This window comes from Lissotriton vulgaris, chromosome 1_2 (assembly GCF_964263255.1).
Source record: "Lissotriton vulgaris chromosome 1_2, aLisVul1.2, whole genome shotgun sequence".
Lineage (NCBI taxonomy): Eukaryota > Metazoa > Chordata > Amphibia > Caudata > Salamandridae > Lissotriton > Lissotriton vulgaris.
In genome coordinates, this window is record NC_141686.1 from 282567467 (window position 1) to 282588017 (window position 20551).

The 20551-nt window shown below is 45.4% G+C and overlaps 2 protein-coding genes across 8 annotated transcripts in view; one reads left to right on the forward strand and one right to left on the reverse strand.

Moving 5' to 3' along the window:
• Positions 1–16987, reverse strand: part of SZT2 (SZT2 subunit of KICSTOR complex) — a 1033029-nt gene extending 1016042 nt beyond the window's left edge. For all 7 annotated transcript variants that reach the window (XM_086953216.1, XM_086953214.1, XM_086953218.1 and 4 more), the window contains exon 1: positions 15689–16987. In XM_086953216.1, coding sequence (XP_086809342.1) covers positions 15689–15715 — 27 coding nt within the window. In that variant the 5' untranslated portion in view covers positions 15716–16987. The remainder of the gene's footprint in view (positions 1–15688) is intronic.
• A 737-nt stretch (positions 16988–17724) lies between these two features.
• The window catches only part of MED8 (mediator complex subunit 8), a 60859-nt gene continuing 58032 nt past the window's right edge, over positions 17725–20551 (forward strand). Inside the window, exon 1 of the mRNA XM_086953220.1 lies at positions 17725–17795. Within this exon, the coding sequence (XP_086809346.1) occupies positions 17790–17795 (6 nt within the window). The 5' untranslated portion in view covers positions 17725–17789. The remainder of the gene's footprint in view (positions 17796–20551) is intronic.

Genomic DNA, 20551 nt, shown 5'->3' on the forward strand with positions numbered 1-20551 from the left:
GAGACTAAGGACTCAATGTTAATAGAAAGTCTGGTGGCGATAATTTTAGAGAAGATTTTAGAGTCAGTGTTTATTAACGTAATAGGCCTATATGAAGACATTTCCAGGGGTGATTTATCCTTTTTCGGAAATATAACTATTTTAGCTAATGACTAGGAATCCGGAGGTTTAGCCCCCTCGAAAATAGATCTTACTACCTTAGTAAAGGCATCCTTAATCTGTAGAGAAAAACTTTATAAAATTCGACGGGTATACTGTCCGTGCCTCATATGCATTAGAGTTGAGTTTTCAGTGGGTGTGTTACCTAAATATTCCCTGACCCTAATTTCTATATCTTCAGTTGTTCCGATTAGATCTTCCGAATAAAGCTTCTCATAAAACTTCCTGAATGCTTCTTCTATTTTTGCGGGATCAGATGTCAACCCATCAGCATCTGTGTTTATAGCATTAATGGTATTGATTGTAACCTGTTGCCTAGTTGCCATGGCAAGCTGATGACCGATAAGTTCTCCGACCTCGTAGCATTTCTCCTTTGACGCCGTCCATTTAGTAGCTACTTTTTCTGCCAGCATTGTACCCATCTCTAATTTTACCACAAACAATGCAAGCTGCGCTTCCTCTATGTCCGACCCTGACTGAACAGCCTGGATTAATTTCTTCTCTGCTGCAATCAGCTGCACCTGCAACGTGTTGGTATGTATTTTCTCCTTACGGTTCCTCCTGATAGAGAACCGTAAAGTCTTGCCCCTTATGCCACCTTTAAATGCGTCCCATACGACCATAGTGGATACTGATCCATTATTAATGCAAAAAAATTCTTGAATCCACCGGGCCATATGTTTTCTGTAGGCATTATTATACAGTAATGCCTTTTCAAAGGTCCAATCTGAAGTGGGTGCCTGATTAGTCCACCCTTCCAGATATAAAATAAGGGGGTTGTGATCCAATAGTAATCGAGGCGCTACATCAATAGAACACTTGTGTATTAAAACAGGCGAAACAAAAAAATAATCGAGTCTGGCGAATGAAGCATGAGGAGCAGAGAAGAAAGTAAAACCATTTTGATCAGATTTTAGGGATGCCCAAACATCCTTTAAGCCATGGGTATTAATCAAATTGAGCAATGCTCAGTAGACTTTGGGTTTCCGGCCTTGATAAATCCAAGACCCTTCCGGTCCCCAAGTACTAGGCAGGTTTAAGTTTAGCTGTTTTACAACCGGAGGAACCCCACGCTGTACTGGGCCACCGAAAGAAAAGAATCCGGCTGAGATAAAAAGATCTTCCCTAATCATTAATGAAGGTAACGGCAGAGAGGAGCAACGTGACTGGCTCCACATAAGAGCAGTTTGTTCACTAATATAATCGACTGCAATTTCTCTGCAACGCAAGAGGACTTTTTCCTGAAGAAATAGACGGCACCTTGGATCCCGAATGAATACGAGGTCCAGAAGGGTCATATATACAGACTGGCTATAACCAACTGATAATACTGGATCTATATTGATTCAGAATAACGAGGAAAGATATAATTCCATGAATAAGAAGGACCTAGCGGGGTGAAACAGACCTCCTAATCCGGAAGACAACAGGATTAGCAAACACTAGCAAGCAAGTGTTTTTGCCACAACTCTTGATACAACTATCACAAGATTGTATTTGACTTTTTAATACTGAACACGAAAATAGAGTGACAACAAAGTTTTTCTGTCTTGAAAAAGGTGGTGCAAAAACGAGCAATACACGAAACGCGTCGACGCATTGTCTTTTTTTTTTAATCTGAGGAACTAATGCGATTTCATTTGCCGATATTGGCTTGACGGGGGATTTAAGATTCCAACGGATTAATGAAACTTGATGATTTTGTAATGACTCACTTGATTTGGTCTCCTTTTGTGTACATGCTTTTAACTTTTGTTTTATATTGACTTTGGTAAAATGTATTGTTGATCAATGTGTTTTTAAATTACCTTCATGAATGACGTAATACGTTTTTTATATTCTCATGATGACATTTGCAATGGGTTTGTTTGTGTAACTAAGGAAGACCGTTCCCTCTGATAGTGTGCGGATACAATAGTGTGGAAGCTTGACAGACCATCTGTGATAATCAGCCCATGGGAAAAATTATTTTACACTGGTTAAGTTCAAGTCCCTACATAAGATTACCGGGATTGGTCAGCGGGCAAGTTCTTCGTGTACATAATTTATTACCCCTGGATCATCCAAACTGCTGGCATAGACAGAACAAATAGTAAATACAAATTTGGGGGATAAAGAACAGCTTGTCAAAACCCATCTCCCCAGCGTGTCAGTTTTAACTTGATTCACTGTTAACGGTAAGGTATGACGCGCCAGTATTCAGACTTCCTTTACCTTAGCTCCCTGAGAGGTTGCCCCTATAGCCTTGAACCAGAGGGAATTCAACAGGGATTTCTGGCTGCCTTCAATGTGAGTTTCTTGGAGGCAGATGATGTCTGCCCCATCAATCTTAGAACCTGTGCAGTTTTCTGTCTCTAAGCAGAGTCATTAAGACCACATATATTTAACAAAACAATCCTAAATTTATTCAGTGGATTCTTTGACTAGTTCAAGCAATGGCCAATATATGATTACAGCAACCTGAGTCTGTCCCCACCCTCGGTCCCGACCCCACTCCCACTGTCCCCGATCCCACCCCCACAGTCCCCTCCCCCCAGTACCCAGTACCCCATCCCTCTCACATTTTGTGGATACAGAGGGTTAAAGTTTAAGTAAAATCCAGTTCAACCTATTAGCCTTTAGCCCTACATAATTTGAAAAAGACCCGAAAACCCACCCCCCACCCCACTCCCAAAATTAGACAGTCAGGAAAACCCTGAATAATGGTGAGCTTATGTGAGGTCCCGACCGCCACCCCACCTAGTGTTTCATTATTTCTAACGAGACGACCTAAAAAAATAAAGAAAAATTAGAGAAGAGAAGCGGACAAGTTCATGTGCGATAAGAAAAGAAAAGCAGAGAAGACAAAGCTAAAAGATGTCATTCAAATCTCCTCTGCCAGGACACAACAGCTTGGACTTGAGGTTAGAAAAGTCAGGAGAAGCTTTGTCTAGAATTTAACGTTCATGGATTTAGGTTTTCTTTCTCGTGGTTAATTCTTTCAAATATGCTCCTGCTTTGATTTTGGATAGGAAAACCCGGGTTGATTCACCATATATTACTTTTAGTCTGGCCGGGTTCATCAAATATATTTGAGCACCTTGTTGTTGAAAAGGAGTTATCAGTTGGCGGAGCCACCACCTTCGCTCAACTGTTGCGTGGCTGAAGTCTGGTTTGGCAAAGAACTTTATCCCATCAGCTTCTTTCTGGGAGTTGGGCCTGGCCTGGTCATAGACTATTTCCCAAAGAAGACTAGTAATGCTCTAGGCTTCTCGTTTCTAAGGCTACTACCGTCCCACCTTGACTTCAAGTTGAAAGGAAAACGATGGGCTCTTTGGATCTCCTGATCCCAATTCCAGTTAGACTGTGAGGGAAAGGCTGCCCGGAGTAATTTCATGATGAACCCTCTAGGGTCTTCCCCTTCAGCGCCCTCCGGGATCCCTAGCAGTCTCAAGTTGTTCCTCAACATCCGGTTCTGTTGCTCCTCCATCTTGACCATCAAGTCGGTAAAGCAAGCCTCATGTGTGACACAGTGCTCTTTTATTTGCACAACTTCTGTTTCCAGAGTCTCAGTTCTTGCTTCCACCATACAGACCCGGTCACCAATATCGGTACAGATTTTGTTGAGTTTTTGGATGCCACCCTGAAGTTTTTTTTTAGAAGCCCCCTTCGCAGCCAGACTATCAGTTTGAGCTTCCTCCTGGAATTGTTTGATAGACTCGAGAATTGACAACAAAGAGGGCTTGTGGGTGCTTGCGGTAGTTAACTGTGGGCTTGCCCCGTGTTGTTGACTAGAAACCCCCAAAGATAAGGTTCTTTGTAGATCTGGATGAGCTCCCTTTAGTTGGCTGCGCCTTTTGTTGCAGGCTTTTTTCCTAACATTGCCAGCTGCTTTATCGCTCTGAATCCCTTCAGACTTGCTGCTTTCTGATAGGCTTGAAGCCTCATCGCCTGTGCCTGGCTGAGAGCAATCTGAGACTGAAATTTTTTTTTCGTTTGCAGGGTCCGCTAAGTCTGAGATCTGTGGCTTTTTTGAGCTATATAATGCATTCTCCACGTCACTCACTGCCAGCTTTTTAACCTTGCTGGAGATGTCTTTTATCATTTCAGGGACATTGGGAGTAGAGGTGACAGAGGAAGCAGGGGGAGTGATATCATTGACAACAGTGGAATCTGTGGTAGCTTGTTCACCAAAAGTAGAGGTAGAAGCAGAGGGTTGCACATCGTTATTCCTGATAGTCTCTCCGTTATGGCAGCTCGTAGGTGGTAGTATCTGTTCTGACGAGGGATGCATGAGCTCTTGAGCAGGCTCTATGTCAGGCGGATTATTACTATCAGTTAAAACGGAAATAGGATTAGAAGTAGGGGTCAAAATAGGTGTATGGGAGGTTGTAAGCACAGGAAAGTGTCTGGCGATAGAGGTCGAATGTCCTACAGCACCTGCAGATAGATTTTCTTTTGAATAATTTTTTAGACCCCCTCCTTCCCTATTACCTTTAGTTGGGAGTTCTTGTTTTTCAGAATCTTTCACCAGCTTGTTGCTTTCACCCGGCTCTTCGTGGGTCATGTGGTTTCTTTTTGCTTTAAGGTTTTTCTGGCCCTGCGTGGTCATTCCGCCGCTCCTACAACTTCCGCCGCCTTGCTTATCACAGGGTCTCCCAAAACTGTTGCCAGTAGCTCTTAACAACCGCAGACCCTTTTGGAGCGCAAGAGTAAAGGCAGAAGTAGTCCTGTTCCCAACTACAGAAGAGCCAGCACAATCAGCATAGCAACGTACTTGCATAGATATTGAATGTCCGCTCCGAGCATAGACCAGAGCTCGGGCGCCCGGGGGTCCAGATAGGTGGGGAGCGAAGAGGGCAGTGCAATCATACGCTGAGCAAAGTCATCACGGGCAGCAGGCAGTTTGTTGAATCGGCTAGGCAGGTTAATCAGTTAATCCAGGCAGTTAATCAGGGCAGCTGTTGGCGTCCTGGCTCAGTAAACTAATAGCTCCAGGCCGTCAAACAATGCAGCAAGCAGTCTATTGGAGTCCGGCTACAATCAACTCAGGTCCGCTCTGGGCCGTTAATCTGGACAGTTTTTTCCGATGTCCGGGTCGATAGTGGATGATCCCTGGACCGATAATCCTGGCCGCCGCCGCCGGTCAACAAGCCGTCAGTCGTGTCCACTGGAGACCAGCCACAGAGGAGCCAGCACAATCAGCACAATCAGCCCAAATCCACTCTGGGCGTGGGCCAAAAGCCTGGAACGCCCGGAGCTCCAAATGAACGGCGAACAGACAAGGCAGCGCGATCACCCTCCAGGGAAGAACCAGTCCGTGGAGCAAGCAGTCCGCCGGAGCCCGGCTTGATGAGGGGATAGTTACGGGCCGATAATCCTGGCCGTTACTCCAGGCAGCAAGAAGTTTGTTGTTTTTTAGGAGTTCGGCACAATAGATGGATGACTCCGGGCCGTTAATCAGCAAGCCGGTTGTCGCAGTCCGGGGGGTAGGTCAGCCTCCCATCCGCCTCGCGTTGCAAGTGGCGTGGGGGTCGAGAGAGGGAAACACTCACACCAGCGCCATCTGCTGTCCATCTCATTGCTTAATGTTGATTTAAAGCTGTTCACAGGGATTCTGGCAACGGGTCTGGGCCCCCTCATGCCGGGCATAATCGACCCCAATCACTCTGGCTGTATCCAGGCCCGACAATGTAGCGATAATACGAAACGTATCTTTCATATTATCGATAAGGCCCATCGCACTAACATGGACGCCCTTCTCTTGTCTGTGGATGCAGAGAAGGCGAGCTGCTACACCAACCCTAGGGCGACGCTCAGGGTAAATGGGGTAATCTCCACATCTTTTGAGATACAACAGGGAACCAGACAGGGGTGCCAGTTGACCCCCTTTTCTTTGCCTTATAAGTAAAACCGCTGGCGCAGAGGATTAGGGACCATCCGGGGATAGTGGGGATCCCATTTGGGGAGAGAGACATGCAGTTAGTCTGTATGCCGATGACATCATCGCCTCCCTGGAGTCCCAGCTCGCTCTGTCCCTGATTTTTTGCAGGAATTGAAAGATTTTGGTCAAGTTTCGGGTCTGTGAATCAATATTGGGAAGTCTTCAGTATTATGGTTTCGAGAAGGGGCCCAGCCAGAACATCTGGGGATGGGCGATATGAGGGCATACCCGTTCATTCCTCGATTCCATATTTGGGCATAGAGCTTGCAGCATCGGTGTCCCAAACGGTTCATCTCAACTACTCTAAGTTCTTACAATGCTCAACCAAAGACTTGAATGCATGGGAGGGTCACTCGCTCTCCCTATTAGGCAGAGAGGCAGAGGTTAAGATGTCGCTCTCACCTCGAGCTCTGTACCTCTTTCAAACTAATTTGGTCAGCCCACCCCCGGGTACGATACCAGCTCTACAGAGGGCTATTAATCTATTCATCTGGGGAAGGAAGAGACCCCGGCTATGCAAGAACCTGGGATATCTGAGGCCAGACGACGGGGAATTGGGCATCCCCATTGTTTCGAAATATTTTCGTGCAGCGCTATTGCAGTATCTGGTGGAGTAGAAATGCCCTGAATCTGAGAAAAGCTGGCTTTTCCAGGATCGCTCGATAGCGCAATGGGATCTTTGGAAGGTCCCCTTTCTTAATCAGACTCACAGACCCCCCGAACTCCAGGTCTCGCCCGTTACACAGTCTTTGTTGCGAGCATGGGATGGGGTGGCAGTAAAATGGGGCCTGACGACATTCCCTTCACCTATGACACAGCTTTTCGATAATCAGGAGCTTTCCCCAGGGGTGGACCCTAGGGCTTTTTCTGCCTGGAGGGCATCAGAGTGCCGGTCGGCACGCCATTTCTTCAACCTTGAGGGTATCATCTCCTTTTATGATCTTGGGAGTGATTATGGTCTTCCGGACACTGAGCGCTTTCGCTATTTTCAGCTCAGACACTGGCTTCTCCAGGCTGATGTTCGCCCAAAGGTGTCCCGGAAATTTACTACGTTTGAGAAGTAGCTGTGCCTCAAAAACACGGACAAAGCACTGATAACTGATATCTATGATATGCTTAGGGCGGAGGCCCCCGCAGAGCCAACCTCATGCCAGAGAAGATGGGAAACAGAACTAGGGAGACACCTAAACGAGTAAAGAGTGGGCGGATATTTATTAACACGCGAACCACACAGCGCGTAATACAGCTAGCAGGGAGGTGGCAGTTAAGGTAGCTATGTACTGGCATTTGACCCGAGCCTATCTTCATAAGGGGAATCCAACACGCAGTCCGCAGTGCTGGCAGGGGTGCGGGGAGGAGGGCACCCGGATACATATTTTATGGGAATGCAGAGAGCTCCAGACTTACTGGGGGGAGGTCCTAGACAATATAGATTGCCACTTTGACACTGAGCTTCCACGATTCCCTGCTTACGTGATCTTGGGTCTGCTTAACCCCATTAAACCCCACTCAAATCTAGGAGGGGCAGATTGATGGGGATAGATTTGGGAGCTGCCACACAGAACATCCTTTCACACTGGGGTTCACCTGTGATACCGACAAGACTGGGGTGGTTACATAAACTATGGTATGTCCTAGGTACGGAACGCATACAGGCCTCCCTGTCCCACAATATGGACAGTTTTTCTGACGCCTGGCAGCCTCTGATTGCTTTTTTATCCACGGAAATTAATGAGATTACATGCCCTAAATATCTCTACCTTCTTTGACTTCCAAGTCTGGCCCCTACATCATACCTTTCGGAGATTCAGGTGGGACTTTCCCCGACTTCATAACACACCTTGGTACTCTAGGAAGGTACACCAGTTCGGGGTGGGAGAGGGTGTTGGGTGTTTGGGAGGGGGGGGGGGGCCAGACGGTGATCTCCTTCACCGTTTGGCTGCTTGCATGGTGGTTAGGTGACAGCGGCGGCGGGGGTGTTGAGGCGGTTATGTGCTTTGCAGGTACTGCTCAACAAGAGGGGGCTTATCTCTGATAGGTTATGCTTGAACAGTATGCTTGTCTGCCTTCAAATGTCTGTATTACTTTTGACGCGAATGCCAATAAAATAAAGTTATTTTTAAAAAAATACAAGCAGATACTCGTAGTCTTCTCATTTAACGTTGCGTTTGTGCCTTTGCTAAAGGTATCTGCTTGTTTATTTAAACTTTAACATTAAACATGCATCACGTTTCATTTTATTTCTATCAAACAATAACTTTTGATTTCAGAGAGACTAAAATGTACATACAAAACACCATATGTGGGTTTGTAAATACTAAACTTATTTGAAGCTTGTAAAGTAGGGTCATGTCTCGGTGTAAAATTCCCATCCTGTGATTTATGGACATTCACTGAATATCGATGTTTCCAAACAAGACCCATATTCAGTTTAGGAGAGCAATAACAATCTTTACAGCTAAACCTCTCCTTTTTCACAACACAACTAGAAACTATTCCGCCGTCATCTGCCACCCCTTCCTCCTGCTGGTAGCGTCTCTCTTCCCGAGGAGAAACAAATGAACCAATGTGTTACACACTCCCTTTCAAATGGACGCTGGTCGTAGTCTGTGGATGTGTGGAGAGAGAAGGCGGGGAGGGCAGCATCTCAGTGGCCCGCGTTTGCTAGTTTCCTCTCCTGTTTAGAGAGGAGAGAGATTATCTCGGCAAATTTCTCTGTTAAAAATAAGGTTGTCTGGTGAAGCCATGTCTTGGAAAAGACGGCCGCTCCTTCGAGAGGAGAAATGAAAATACCAGTTTGTGGGTGAAAGCATAGTTCTGAAACAATTAAAGGCGGGTTTAAAGTGAAAGCGGCACCGCTTGAAGTGAAAGTGGCGGCATTCCCAAACACTTAAAGGCACACTTAAAGTAAAAGCAGTGCCCTTCACAAACCGAAAGCATATTGTGCCTGCAGTAGTGAAACTATTTAAAGAAAATAGTGATTAAAGACTAAAGAAGACGTACCGTGTAACAACCAAAGTAAAAGAGCCACTCTACACCACTACAGTCTACCCCAATCCACCCCTCTACCCCAATATACCCCATTACAGTCTACCCACTCCATGCTATCCCAATCTAACTCACTCCATGCAACTCCAATCTACCCCATTTCACTCTGCCCCCGTCTACCACACTCTAATCTACCCCACCCAACCCTACGCCACTACATGTTAAATGTTAAATGTCGTATACTTGTAAAGCGCACAGCTGCCCCAACAAAGGGGCGTCACGGCGCTGTATACTGCTGGGGAACCCATCCTGGCTTTCCCTGTGAGATGGTCCCTCCTGGGCATCTCCAAGGTGAAGACAAGCATCCCCGGCGCTGATGGGGCCGTTAGTAGAGATTAAGCAAGCTATTGCCCAGAGTTGCTGAGTGAGACCCATGGTTGGAGTAGGCACCGAGGCGAGAATTATCGAGTCCGCTGACCATGGCCTAAGACCCTGCTGCGTCGGGAATCGAACCCTGGTCCTGGGTCGATCTCTGCTTCCGGGTCTGCCGCCTCTAACCAGTGAGCCACACCACTCTTACCAACTAATGTCTAGCCATGATGAATAGCAGCCATACTGGTGTACAACATGGCTAAAACACATTGCCAAAGCCAATAGCTCTCACATAGTAAAGACCTATTGGATACCAATTCTTGTTACACTTGCGCCTCCCTAGGCAGTGATAGCAAGCAGAAAGTCTTACCCCGAGGTGTAGTAGAGGGTAGCAATTCAGACAGAGAATAATACAGTATTGTCAGATCTAGGACTGTTCTAAATACTAGGGGCTTAATTTAGAGGGCAGTATGTAATGAAACCATTAAAATAACTTAACGACTCACTGACAACACCATGTACATGATTCACTTCCCCAACACCCACCTTAACCCCCCACAAAGCCCCACTCCCACTGTGCTGCCATCAATGCAGCCCTTGTGGCCCCTAAGGAAATGTTTGCGCGTACCCATGGTCTAAACAATCATCTGTGAAAATGTACAACTCATAAGGGCTCCTCATGGTGGCAATTGTGTAAGTCCAGGTGAGGGTACAATCAAATCACTCTGTAGTGAACCTTTAAAGAGTTTTCATACTTCGAAGATGATGGAGGGTGAAAGAGCATGCCACCAGGTGTCTTATTTACAGAAATGTCAATAAGTCACAACATTTTTGTAAGTAGGCTCAATTAAACTTTGGACATAATTTGATGAAGACAATGCTGTTTTGCCTGTAATTTAAAGGGGACATCGATGTAATAGTATTAAATAGTGGCTCTGAATGTATTCATTTATTTGCACTTTATTTAGCACCCACGCTGCCTCTCAGTTAGATCAGAGAGCTGGAACACAGGAAGAATGGAAAGCAGGTAGAAAAATGGATTGCAGAGAGAGTAAAGTATAGTATAGAGACAATCAAGGGAGGACTAGTCTGTATGCTGATGAATAAGGAGACCTGAGCCACACTTGGGACCCCTTTAATCAAATCTTCTGCGCTGAGGAACAGTAACCTCTCAGCCTGGCACACAGAATCCTGATCTTGACAATAGTACTATGTAGTCTAAATTTGACTTTGACACATTGAGTTTCAAATTATACTGCTCCTGAAGGCTGGGGAGAGCCACAAGCCCTGCAGCAAAATGAAAAATCCCATCGATAACTGGTGCTATTACAACTGTGAGGAGATAACAGAGAGACCCCAAAATACAAGGATGACAAGGTTGACGGATCTTGTACAGCAAATGCCAGCCAGGGCTACCAGTAGGCTGGTGGTGCAGGCATTTTCCAACTGCGCCCAACAGTTGTAAAGACATCCAAATTAGGTTTAAGATGGCCTAAAACATAAATGGTGGTTACATTCATTAGCCGATAAAATCCGATGTTCAAACCCAGCAGTCGAAGGGCAATTGACATTTTCAATTGTGAGCAGTACCTCTCAAGATATCTATCCCATTAGCAAGAACCATTTGGCTCCAAAATGGCTGTCTCCAGGTGTACTATAAATTGTTGCTGTCAAAAAGCAAGATAACTTACGTTAAATTTGACAATTTTACTCATTGAGGAAAATATGGAAGAAGGAAAACCATCACCCTAGAAGAGAGGTGCAAATAATAGAGCCTGTTCAGTCCATGCCATTAGTATCTTCATCCCAGTAACTGCGAGCCATCGGAGCCTCAACAGCATCTTCATAAACTTCAATGTTAAAAATCTTCAGCACTCAGGACAGTTCCCGGTTTATCCAGGAGGTGGGTCTCTCATAGGATAGCACTCGCCTACTTACTGAATAAAACTGGGTATTAAGAGCTCTATTACCACTTTGGAACTAAAAAGCGAAAAACTACTTAAAGAGCAAGACCAGCATAAGTAGCAGGAAAAAGCCACATCTGAAGATATTATCTAAAAGTTAAATGGTTCTCCCGTAGAGGTATCAGCAGTGTGTTCCACCCTGGAGCTGCAAGGAAAGAAAAGGCATAACCTATTCTCTTCCACCTAATACAAGGACCAACACTTAGTCCGATCAAAGACGTTTGGATGAATGCAATACCATGAATTTTCTTTTAGTTAGCTGGACCTCTGCTCTCCGTTGCCAGATTACAAATACAAAAACTTAAAACTATTTAGAACGTCTTCTTCGAAACTGGAAGCCAATGCAAAGAGATGACTAAAGGCTACACATGCTCTATTATGCAGAACTAGAATTTAGAGTTGCAACAGTGTTCTGAACAATTTTAGTCTGTTAGAACTGTTTCAGTGCAAAGAACAAACCAAGAACCAGTCTGAGAAATGCAAAACTGAGCCCTAACCTTAAACTCTGTTTTTTTTTTTGTTTGGTATCTTGAAAGATTACGACTGGAAACAGCAAACATTCACTATTAGTCTTTTACTGTTGATTAAAAGGTTATTTGTTTTTAAAGTAATAACCACTAAAGTGTTTAGGTTTCCCTAAACCATTATTCCTTTTCAAAGAAAAAGTAGTAACTGGGCACTTATCTTTATTGTATGTAATAACTCACCGTTAAATAAGGTATCTGACTAAACGTTAATACCCCCTCCCATGAACTAGACCTCGACTAATCTACATGGAGAGTCAAGTAGGTTTTGTAGACCGAAGTTTCTATCAAGTACCAAACACCCAGATCAGATGGGAGCACATACAGCCTCACGTTTGACACTGGGTGATAGTCCCCAAAGTTTCAGAACATAGGAAAGAATCAGAACGCCTCTCACCTCCAATTATAGTATGGGGCAAGGTCTGCGCAAATCAGTAGTGGCAGAAAATGGCTCACAAAAAGTAGAAAAATAGTAGTTGCTACTTGCCGCTCGAGTTTCGGTTGGCAGCATGTCTCCAAAGGGCAAAGAATGTGTGCTGGAGAGGAGGAAACCCCATCTAGTGTTGTAATTCAATACACACTGGAGTGCCAATATTACAATTTTTAAAAGAACAACGAAACCTTTGTGGAAAGCCTCAGGTGCACACCTAATATTCTATATTTTGGGCGGGAAAGGTTGACTTATCAATGATTTAATACAAGATCCATGGCTTGCCTTTGTAAGTACCTCGAAGATAAGAAAACATGCTGTTGCACTATTTAAACATACAGTACTGTCAACTTTTAATAACTGTGACGAACAATAATGACATCATGCTGTACAGCTGACTGATCAACGCACTGGCACCAATATTAGGATTACAGTAAGAGGGTCAACCCGGTAGTCAAGGGACCTGGGTAGTTATGTGTTATAGAAAGAGTGGTCCCAGACCTAATGGGATTAATTTAGATTCAGTAAAATTCTTAAACCAAATTACTTATGAAACACTATTGTTTATTCAGATAGTGTAAATACATTTTTCACTGTATTTTTTCATTTCTAGGGTATATATACATATAAATAATTAATACACATCTTAACAGTGCCCACTGTACAGGAAAAGGGGAAGGGGGTGGTGCAGTGTTGGGAAGGTGTGGGTAGGTTCAAGTGACAATCCAATTGTAAATTGCTTACAACAATTGAAAATGGCTTCCCAGGGGAGCCTAGCCGGAATTAATCAAAAATCATATATAACATTAGTATGGCATCATAAATGACAGGTGTACAAAGTCACACTCCGATCAAGTGCTGCGGCTGGTAGTCTGTATTACATTTTTAAAAGAACAACAAAACCTTTGTGGAAAGCCTCAGGTGCACACCTAATATTCTATACTTTGGGCGGGAAAGGTTGACTTATCAATAATTTAATACAAGATCCATGGCTTCCCTTTGTAAGTACCTCGCAGATAAGAAAACATGCTGTTGCACTGTTTAAACATACAGTACTGTCAACTTTTAATGACTGTACCGAACAATAATGACATCATGCTGTACAGCTGACTGATCAACGCACTGGCACCAATAATAAGCATTGGCATAGCCAATAAGTCTCGCTTTTGGGACCTTATAAGTATTTAGTTAAGCAGCACAATATCCTTGGTGCAACAACATCAACTGTTCCATGGCTAAACACTTATAAGGCCCCAAAAGTGAGACCTATTGGCTACGCCAATGCTTGTTTACATAGTAACTTGAGTATCAGCTACGTCCTACTCCCAAATAGACAGCTAGCATGTCAACCGACCAGAGTGAGAGAGAGGGAGTGGGAGAGAGATAGAGAGAGAGAGAGAGAGAGAGAGAGAGAGAGAAAGAGAGATTTAGAGAGAGAAAGAGAGATTTAGAGAGAGAGAAGTTTAGAGAGAGAGAGAAGTTTAGAGAGAGAGAGAGAGAGAGAGAGAGATGTAGAGAGAGATTTATAGAGGGAGAGAAAGAGAGAAAAAGAGATTGAGAGAGAGATAGAGAGAGAGATGTAGAGAGAGATAAAAAGATTGAGAGAGAGAGAGAGAAAGAGAGAGAGAGACCTTGTGCCACTGACAGTGGCTGGTGTAGGAAAAAGTACACTGTGGTGTAGTAGTGTGCACAATGTAGCCTGGTGTGTCATAATATAAACAAAAGGCATTGTGATGTACCAGTAAACATAATTCACCCAAATTTGGGTACAAAATAAGGGTACTGTGATGCACTAGTGAGCACAATGCACCTGGATTGAGGTATATTTCGTACAAGGGTGATTGTGATATACTAGTGAGTTAAATGTACCCTGTCTGTATTGTTATGTAAACAAGGGCGTTATTTGATACAGAGTGCAAAATGCATCTTGTGTGTGGGTTATTATGAACAAAGGACCTGCAAGGGTACTTTTGTGAACTGTTTATAGTAGACGATTCACAACTAATACTCAATATACTACTGATATCATTGGAATTTCTATAAAAACATGGCATTGTGATATACTAAAGAACATAGTACTATTTGATGTGGAGCACAATCTACAAAGGCTAGTCTGCCGTACTACCATTCACAAGGCAATGTCATCGAGGTATACTAAGAACAAAGGATATTGTAATGGCCTGCAGACTTAATGCATCTTGCTTGACACTGCAAGGAAAAATCACAATGATGTACTAGCGCACACAATGCACCCCGATTCTGGTATCCAAGAAGCAAATATACTTTGATGCACTAGTGAATACACTGCACCATGATTGTGATAAATTAACAAAGTGCATTATGGTCTACGAATGAGCGTGAGTTTACCCAGACTGTAGTGTAGTAGAAAAATCTTATTGTTATGCACTAGTGTAGCCTGATGGTGGTAAACTGGAAACACAATTCAGTGTCATGTATTATGCACTATGCTTGTGGTATTCAATAAATAACGTCCATTGCCATAAACTGGTGAACAGAGTGCATCCTGCTTGTGATACAGAATAAATATCAACCATAGTGATGTACACAACACATGAGTGCACAATGAACCCAGACTGATGTACTAGTGAGAATAATATAACATGATGAGAAGTGCGAGCCCCTAAAGAAGAGGAAACCAAGCATTGGCCCATCTGGAGAGTGTTAGGGGACACGGGCGGTGGCGAACTGCGGAGACCCGTCTGTGAGGGGAGACAGAGTGAGACACGAGACAGGGGGCAGAAAGAGAGTGGCGATAGGCAGAGAAACAGAGGGGGGGGGGGAGTAGGGGTGAGGTGAAAAGCACATGAGAGGTGCGAACCCCTAAAGAAGAGGAAAACAAGCATTCGCCCATCTGGAGAGTGTTAGGGAACAGGGGTGGTGGGTGGCGAGGGCAAACTGCAGGGACCCGTCTGTGAGGGGAGAAAGAGTGAGACACGAGACAGCGGGTAGAAAGAGAGTGGAGCAGGCAACTTGAACAGCAAATGTAAACAAGAGAGGAAAGCCAGATGGCGCCGGGAGCAGCAGCAGCCAGCGGGAGGAGCGGGGCGTGCTCTGTGGTGGGGGAGGAGCGTTGAAGCGCACACTTGGGAGAGCAAGAGAGAGGAAGGCAGATGGAGGCTGATCGAACGATGCGAGAAATGTGTGTTACTGTGCGCGTAACCGCACTCTCTAGGCCAGCAAAAGCTTGTGGTCAGATTTCTAAAGCCCACTCACTAAATGTCTCACCAGACCAGCGCATGCGCTGGCTCAGGCGAGACCTAAAAAGGGAATGTAATAAATGAAAGAGTACTGGGCGCCATAAATGTACCTCCGCCTCTGGTCCTCTCTCCTCCATGTCCAACGCTTCATCCCCTCTCAGTGTGCAGCGGGGTACCTCTCTGCGCAGAGAACCGGTCTAAAGCCTCCTCGGGTGGTAACAGATTCACACCTTGGAGAGGTTGAGGTCACCCTGTGTTCTGTCCGGCACAGTGTCAGTCCTAGGGATGGACCCTGGTCGTTTCTCTCCAATGTCAGTGCCTACACCTGGAGAGGGCTTCGGCCACCCAATGTTCGGATAGAAACAAGGATCGGTTTTAGAACAGATCTCCCATCTTTAATGACTGGAAATCCCTCTTTGGAGCAGGCAGGGGTCTCTTATGTAAGGTCACAGGAGAGTGTCGATGGATTTCTCTGGTGGGGTTTCCTCTTCCTTTGGGTCAGGGTGATTGATCTCGTTTGTAACTGTCTGCTTTTTGCCTGTCTGGATCGTGGCACTAAAACACAACTTTAATTTCTAACTAATTTTCATAGAGTAATACGCGTGCACTTTTTTTCCTGTGGTGATTGACGTTTTAGATCGGTTTAACTCTTTCCAAACAGAAGACTGAACCCTGCATTGAGATCAGGGCAGACTGTACGGATCCCACTGGCTGAGGACAGTTATCTGAGCTGCTGAAGCTTGGGATATATGTAGTTACGTAAGTGCACTACCAAGTCATCAGCTTGTCACGAGCCCGGACACAAAGACCCGCCCTTCCTCTCTCCCCGTGCACCAGCAGTTGTCTGACACGTCCGTAGTGTGCTCCTCCGCTCTGCTGCCCCCTTAGCAGGGTCTCTTCCCTTGACAATCAGTCCTCTGTGGCCTCAGTGGTGCGTCTGTCTCTCCCTGGGTCCTCGTCTCCTTAGACTGTCTCTTACAGTCCCTGCTGGAGGTGGCTTGTCTCTGGCTGACCCGAGGCGCTCTCACTCACGCTGGTCACAGAGCCCTCTCTTGGGAATCCAGGACTCTAATTTCTGTTACTGTCTCACTCAGGGTTCGCCCTCTCAGGGCCACTGTCACCTCTCTCAGGAGCGCCTGAACCTTCTCTCTGGGTCCAAGTGGGGCCCTTTCTTTGGTGGGCTGTGCCAAACCCCCAAACCTCTGTTCCCAGGCGCACCCCTCTATTTCCCCTGGCTGAGGTCCACTATATTGCCTTTCACCTGCAGGACAGCCCGCTCTCTGCCCTCCCCTATCTGGCCATTCCTCTGGGTGACTGCTCCTCTTCCCTGCAGGCTCTCATTTGACCTGCCTGCCTCCCCCGCCTCGCAGCACCACCAGCTGCACTGCTCTCTCTGGAGTCCCGTGCACTTCGTACCTCCGCCGCTCTTTCACCTCTAACCCAGGACTTGCTCTCTTGACCCGGAAGTAGTCTAGTTGATCTGACAGGCAGCGGTCCAGATCTTCCAGCCGTATTTACCCCTCATAGGCAGATACAAAGGCGGCAAAAAGAGACCAGGGAATGTTTTATGCAGATGCGGGAAAGAGGAAGGAGCACACCTATCTATTTTTATCCCTCAGAGCGTGCTCAAGAAGAATTAATGCCAGGCCTAGACCATTCCATTATGGCTGCCGCGAGCACAGATACAATCATATAGTCCTTCGTTTACTTCCATAATACAGACTGTTTTAAGTGAGGAGGTGATTACGCGGTAAACATTCGGAAACAGTGGTCTTCATCACTCTCTGAAAACCTTTTTTCAGAGGCGTCAACCTCATCTTCGTACAGCCTCTTGATTCCCCGCTGTCCCCACGATGTTACTTTGAATGAGTGCGCAGTTTTGCAATTTTTTGTCATACGCCTTATTCAGACACTAAGACTAATACAAAGGGTAGGGTGCATAACGAACAGATCAGTACAGCAGTATTCGTTTTACTGATAAATATTAGCTACGTCTAGAAATGACCCGTGCCGAGTTCAAACGCAGCACTTGCACCTGCAACTCGCACGGATAGTAAGTAGTGTCAGGACATTTCAACATGGCGGCCGCGACAACTGCTTCATGCCGAAGTGGGCTTGTCCGTCTTCTATGTTGCCGTGAGCGCTAGAGAAGCTTGCGACAGAGAAAGTACCTGGAGGGAGGACGAGAGACAACCCAGGGCATCCGGGAGCATGCAGGTGAGGGCAGGAGGAGCAGGGGGTATGCACTATCATGGAGCATGCAGGTGAGGGCCGGGGGTATGCAGGTGAGGGCCTGACCACTATCATGGCGCATGCAGGTGAGGGCCGGAGAATCCGTAAGCATGCAGATCAGGTAAAGGCCCGAACTCTATGGAGCATGCAGGCGAGGGCCAGTGGCTGAGGGGGTGAGCCTTCTGCCCAGTGAATGCCAGGGTTAGAGATGCTTCTCAGCTCCCCTAGATAGTGAAGCCTGTTCCTTTGACACTGTGATCATATTGACTTCCATCGATGGGAAGGAAATGTACTTAGGATGATGCAGATGTGTCAATTGACCTTTATTGTCATTTTAAATTGCATTTATGTAGAGTTTACTACGCCTGACGAGGCGTTGAAGCGCTTTGCATCGAGTTGCATACTACTCCGTGACCCAAGATTAGAGTTAGTAGATTAGTCAAATGTGCTTCCTTTTCTTTCAAATGGATTTGTTGTGGTAGGTTTGTACACACGAGGTCTTGTGATTAAGGGAGGCTTTGGGGCTGTGTAAAAATGATGTGCTTGAAAGCTGACTCTGATACTTAACTATCTGAGCCTGCATCCTAGAACAACCCAACTCTTCAAGCTTTACACTTTATTCGTTGGCAGGCTGGCATTGTCTTGACCCCTAAACACTCAGATTCTTTTTTTTTTTTGTTGTTGTTGGTTTTTTTTTTGTTCCTTCAAATGTATTTATTTTTTTTTCAATTCAATTCAAAGCTTTATTTCGATAAACATGTGTTTTCATAAAAGCACATAGACAAGATAAAAACAAGAGACCATAATTCATTGGTCACTACAATTTACAGAGTTAATAACAGTAAAAAAACATCCATATTACAATAAATAGATTAAGAAGCATATTAAACAGTAGAAGCTTTGTAAAGGTAAAAATTAAGAATGATTAGTTAAAAAGTGATTACATCACAAAGATTTTGCTCTTATTACCCAGGCCCAGCTCAGGAATTTAGCAACCCCACAGACTAGGCGTGTGCTGGTGTCTGTTTTAAATATTCTCAAGGCTGCGGAATGACTCCTGGTGCCGAGCAATAGACATGTGGGTTTTAGCCATCTCTGCCTAGGCTTTACATATGCCGGACACACAAAAAAGACATGGGCAATAGTTTCAATAACACCACTACAGGTAGGGCACTCAGACTAGGTTTGATACGGGGGCTTCCATTTACTGGTGTAATCATGTAGAGGTAAGTTTCCCAGCCTGAACTGGATGAACAAAGATCTATCCCTTGGTTTTGCGATAAAGTCCAGGTAGGGCTCCCAACGAGGCTCGATTTTGTGCTGATTAAACTCCTCAGTCAGCCTACCCTGGTTGGGGTCCCTTAGATCTTGCTCATCCACCCAGTTCCAGTAGACTCGCTTGAGTTCAAGCTTGGGTACGGAAGCTCCTCGCTCCCATCCAGTTGACAAGCCAACGTCACTCAGAAGCTTCTTAATGTTATGGATCCAACTAACTTTATGGGAACCATTAAGGTTCATAACCTCTAGCAAACCATCAAGATATTTGGAGAGCTCGGGTGTCCGCCATAACCTGGCCCAATATAAAAGAGGTCGAAGCCTAGCTAAATCCCGGATAGGGCGGCGTCCCAAGTCACTCAATAGTGGTTTGATAGGGGTACCCAGCGGGAGGGATGCTAGCTCTCTAAAAAACTTGTTTTCAGAGGTAGTAAGTGCACTGATACATTCAAAGCCCCACAGCTCGGCACCATAAAGTGCGCTGCCCACAGCCTTTGCAGCATATATATCAAGGGCTGGGGCGATAGGCTTAGAGATGGACATGCGGTGTTCCCGCCCCAGAACACCGATCACCCTTTTGTGGTTCAAAAGCATTTTATCGATATGGGGCTGCCACTTCAGATTGTGAGAGATTCTGATTCCCAAATAATCGAATTCTTTTATGCGCTCCAGAGGTTCTCCATCAAGGTATAGGGTGGACCTGGAGGACTTACTTGGGTTGAAATAGAGGAGCTTAGTTTTGGTGGTATTAATGACTAAGCCTCTAAGTTTACAGAACAGGCTAAAGCGATTCAACAATTTCTGCAGGCCCACAGGAGTTTTTGAAACCAGCAAGGTGTCGTCTGCGAAAAGTAAGGTGGGCACTTTATCGCCTGCTAGGACCGGGGCATCTGCATCAACTTCAAGTAAGAAAGAGACGACACCGTTTACAAACAAAGAAAAGAGTGTTGGAGCCAACACGCACCCCTGTCTAACCCCTATTTTTAAGGCTCGCGCCCTGCGTTGCACTACACAGCAGTGCTCGTGCAGCGCGAGTTCTTTAGTAGGTGAAAAACTGGGTTTGGAAGCTGCCCTAGGAATCGCACACACTCATGCGTATGCTTTTCCTTTTGTGGGCAGCTATTGGCCTTTCCGTGCGTCTTTTAATGAAAGACTGCACGCAATAGGCTACAGGCGGGCGCATTGCTCCGCCCATGGCCTATTTGTGTCTTAAAAGCGCTTGGTGCGAGTAAAAGACACCAATAGGCCATGGCTCGCAGTGGCCCACGCCCCATTTGCTGGCTTTTTCTTTTTTTCAATCGGAAGTGAAAACAAACGCTTTCCCTGCCGCTTGTTTGTCTTTCTGGTGAAGGCAGTGCTATATTAATGGGGAAACCTTAAAAATGTTAAATATACTTTATTTTTTATTTCGATGAGACTTTGTCATATTGTGGTACACCGACCTGTACCCTTCGATCACTTCTACA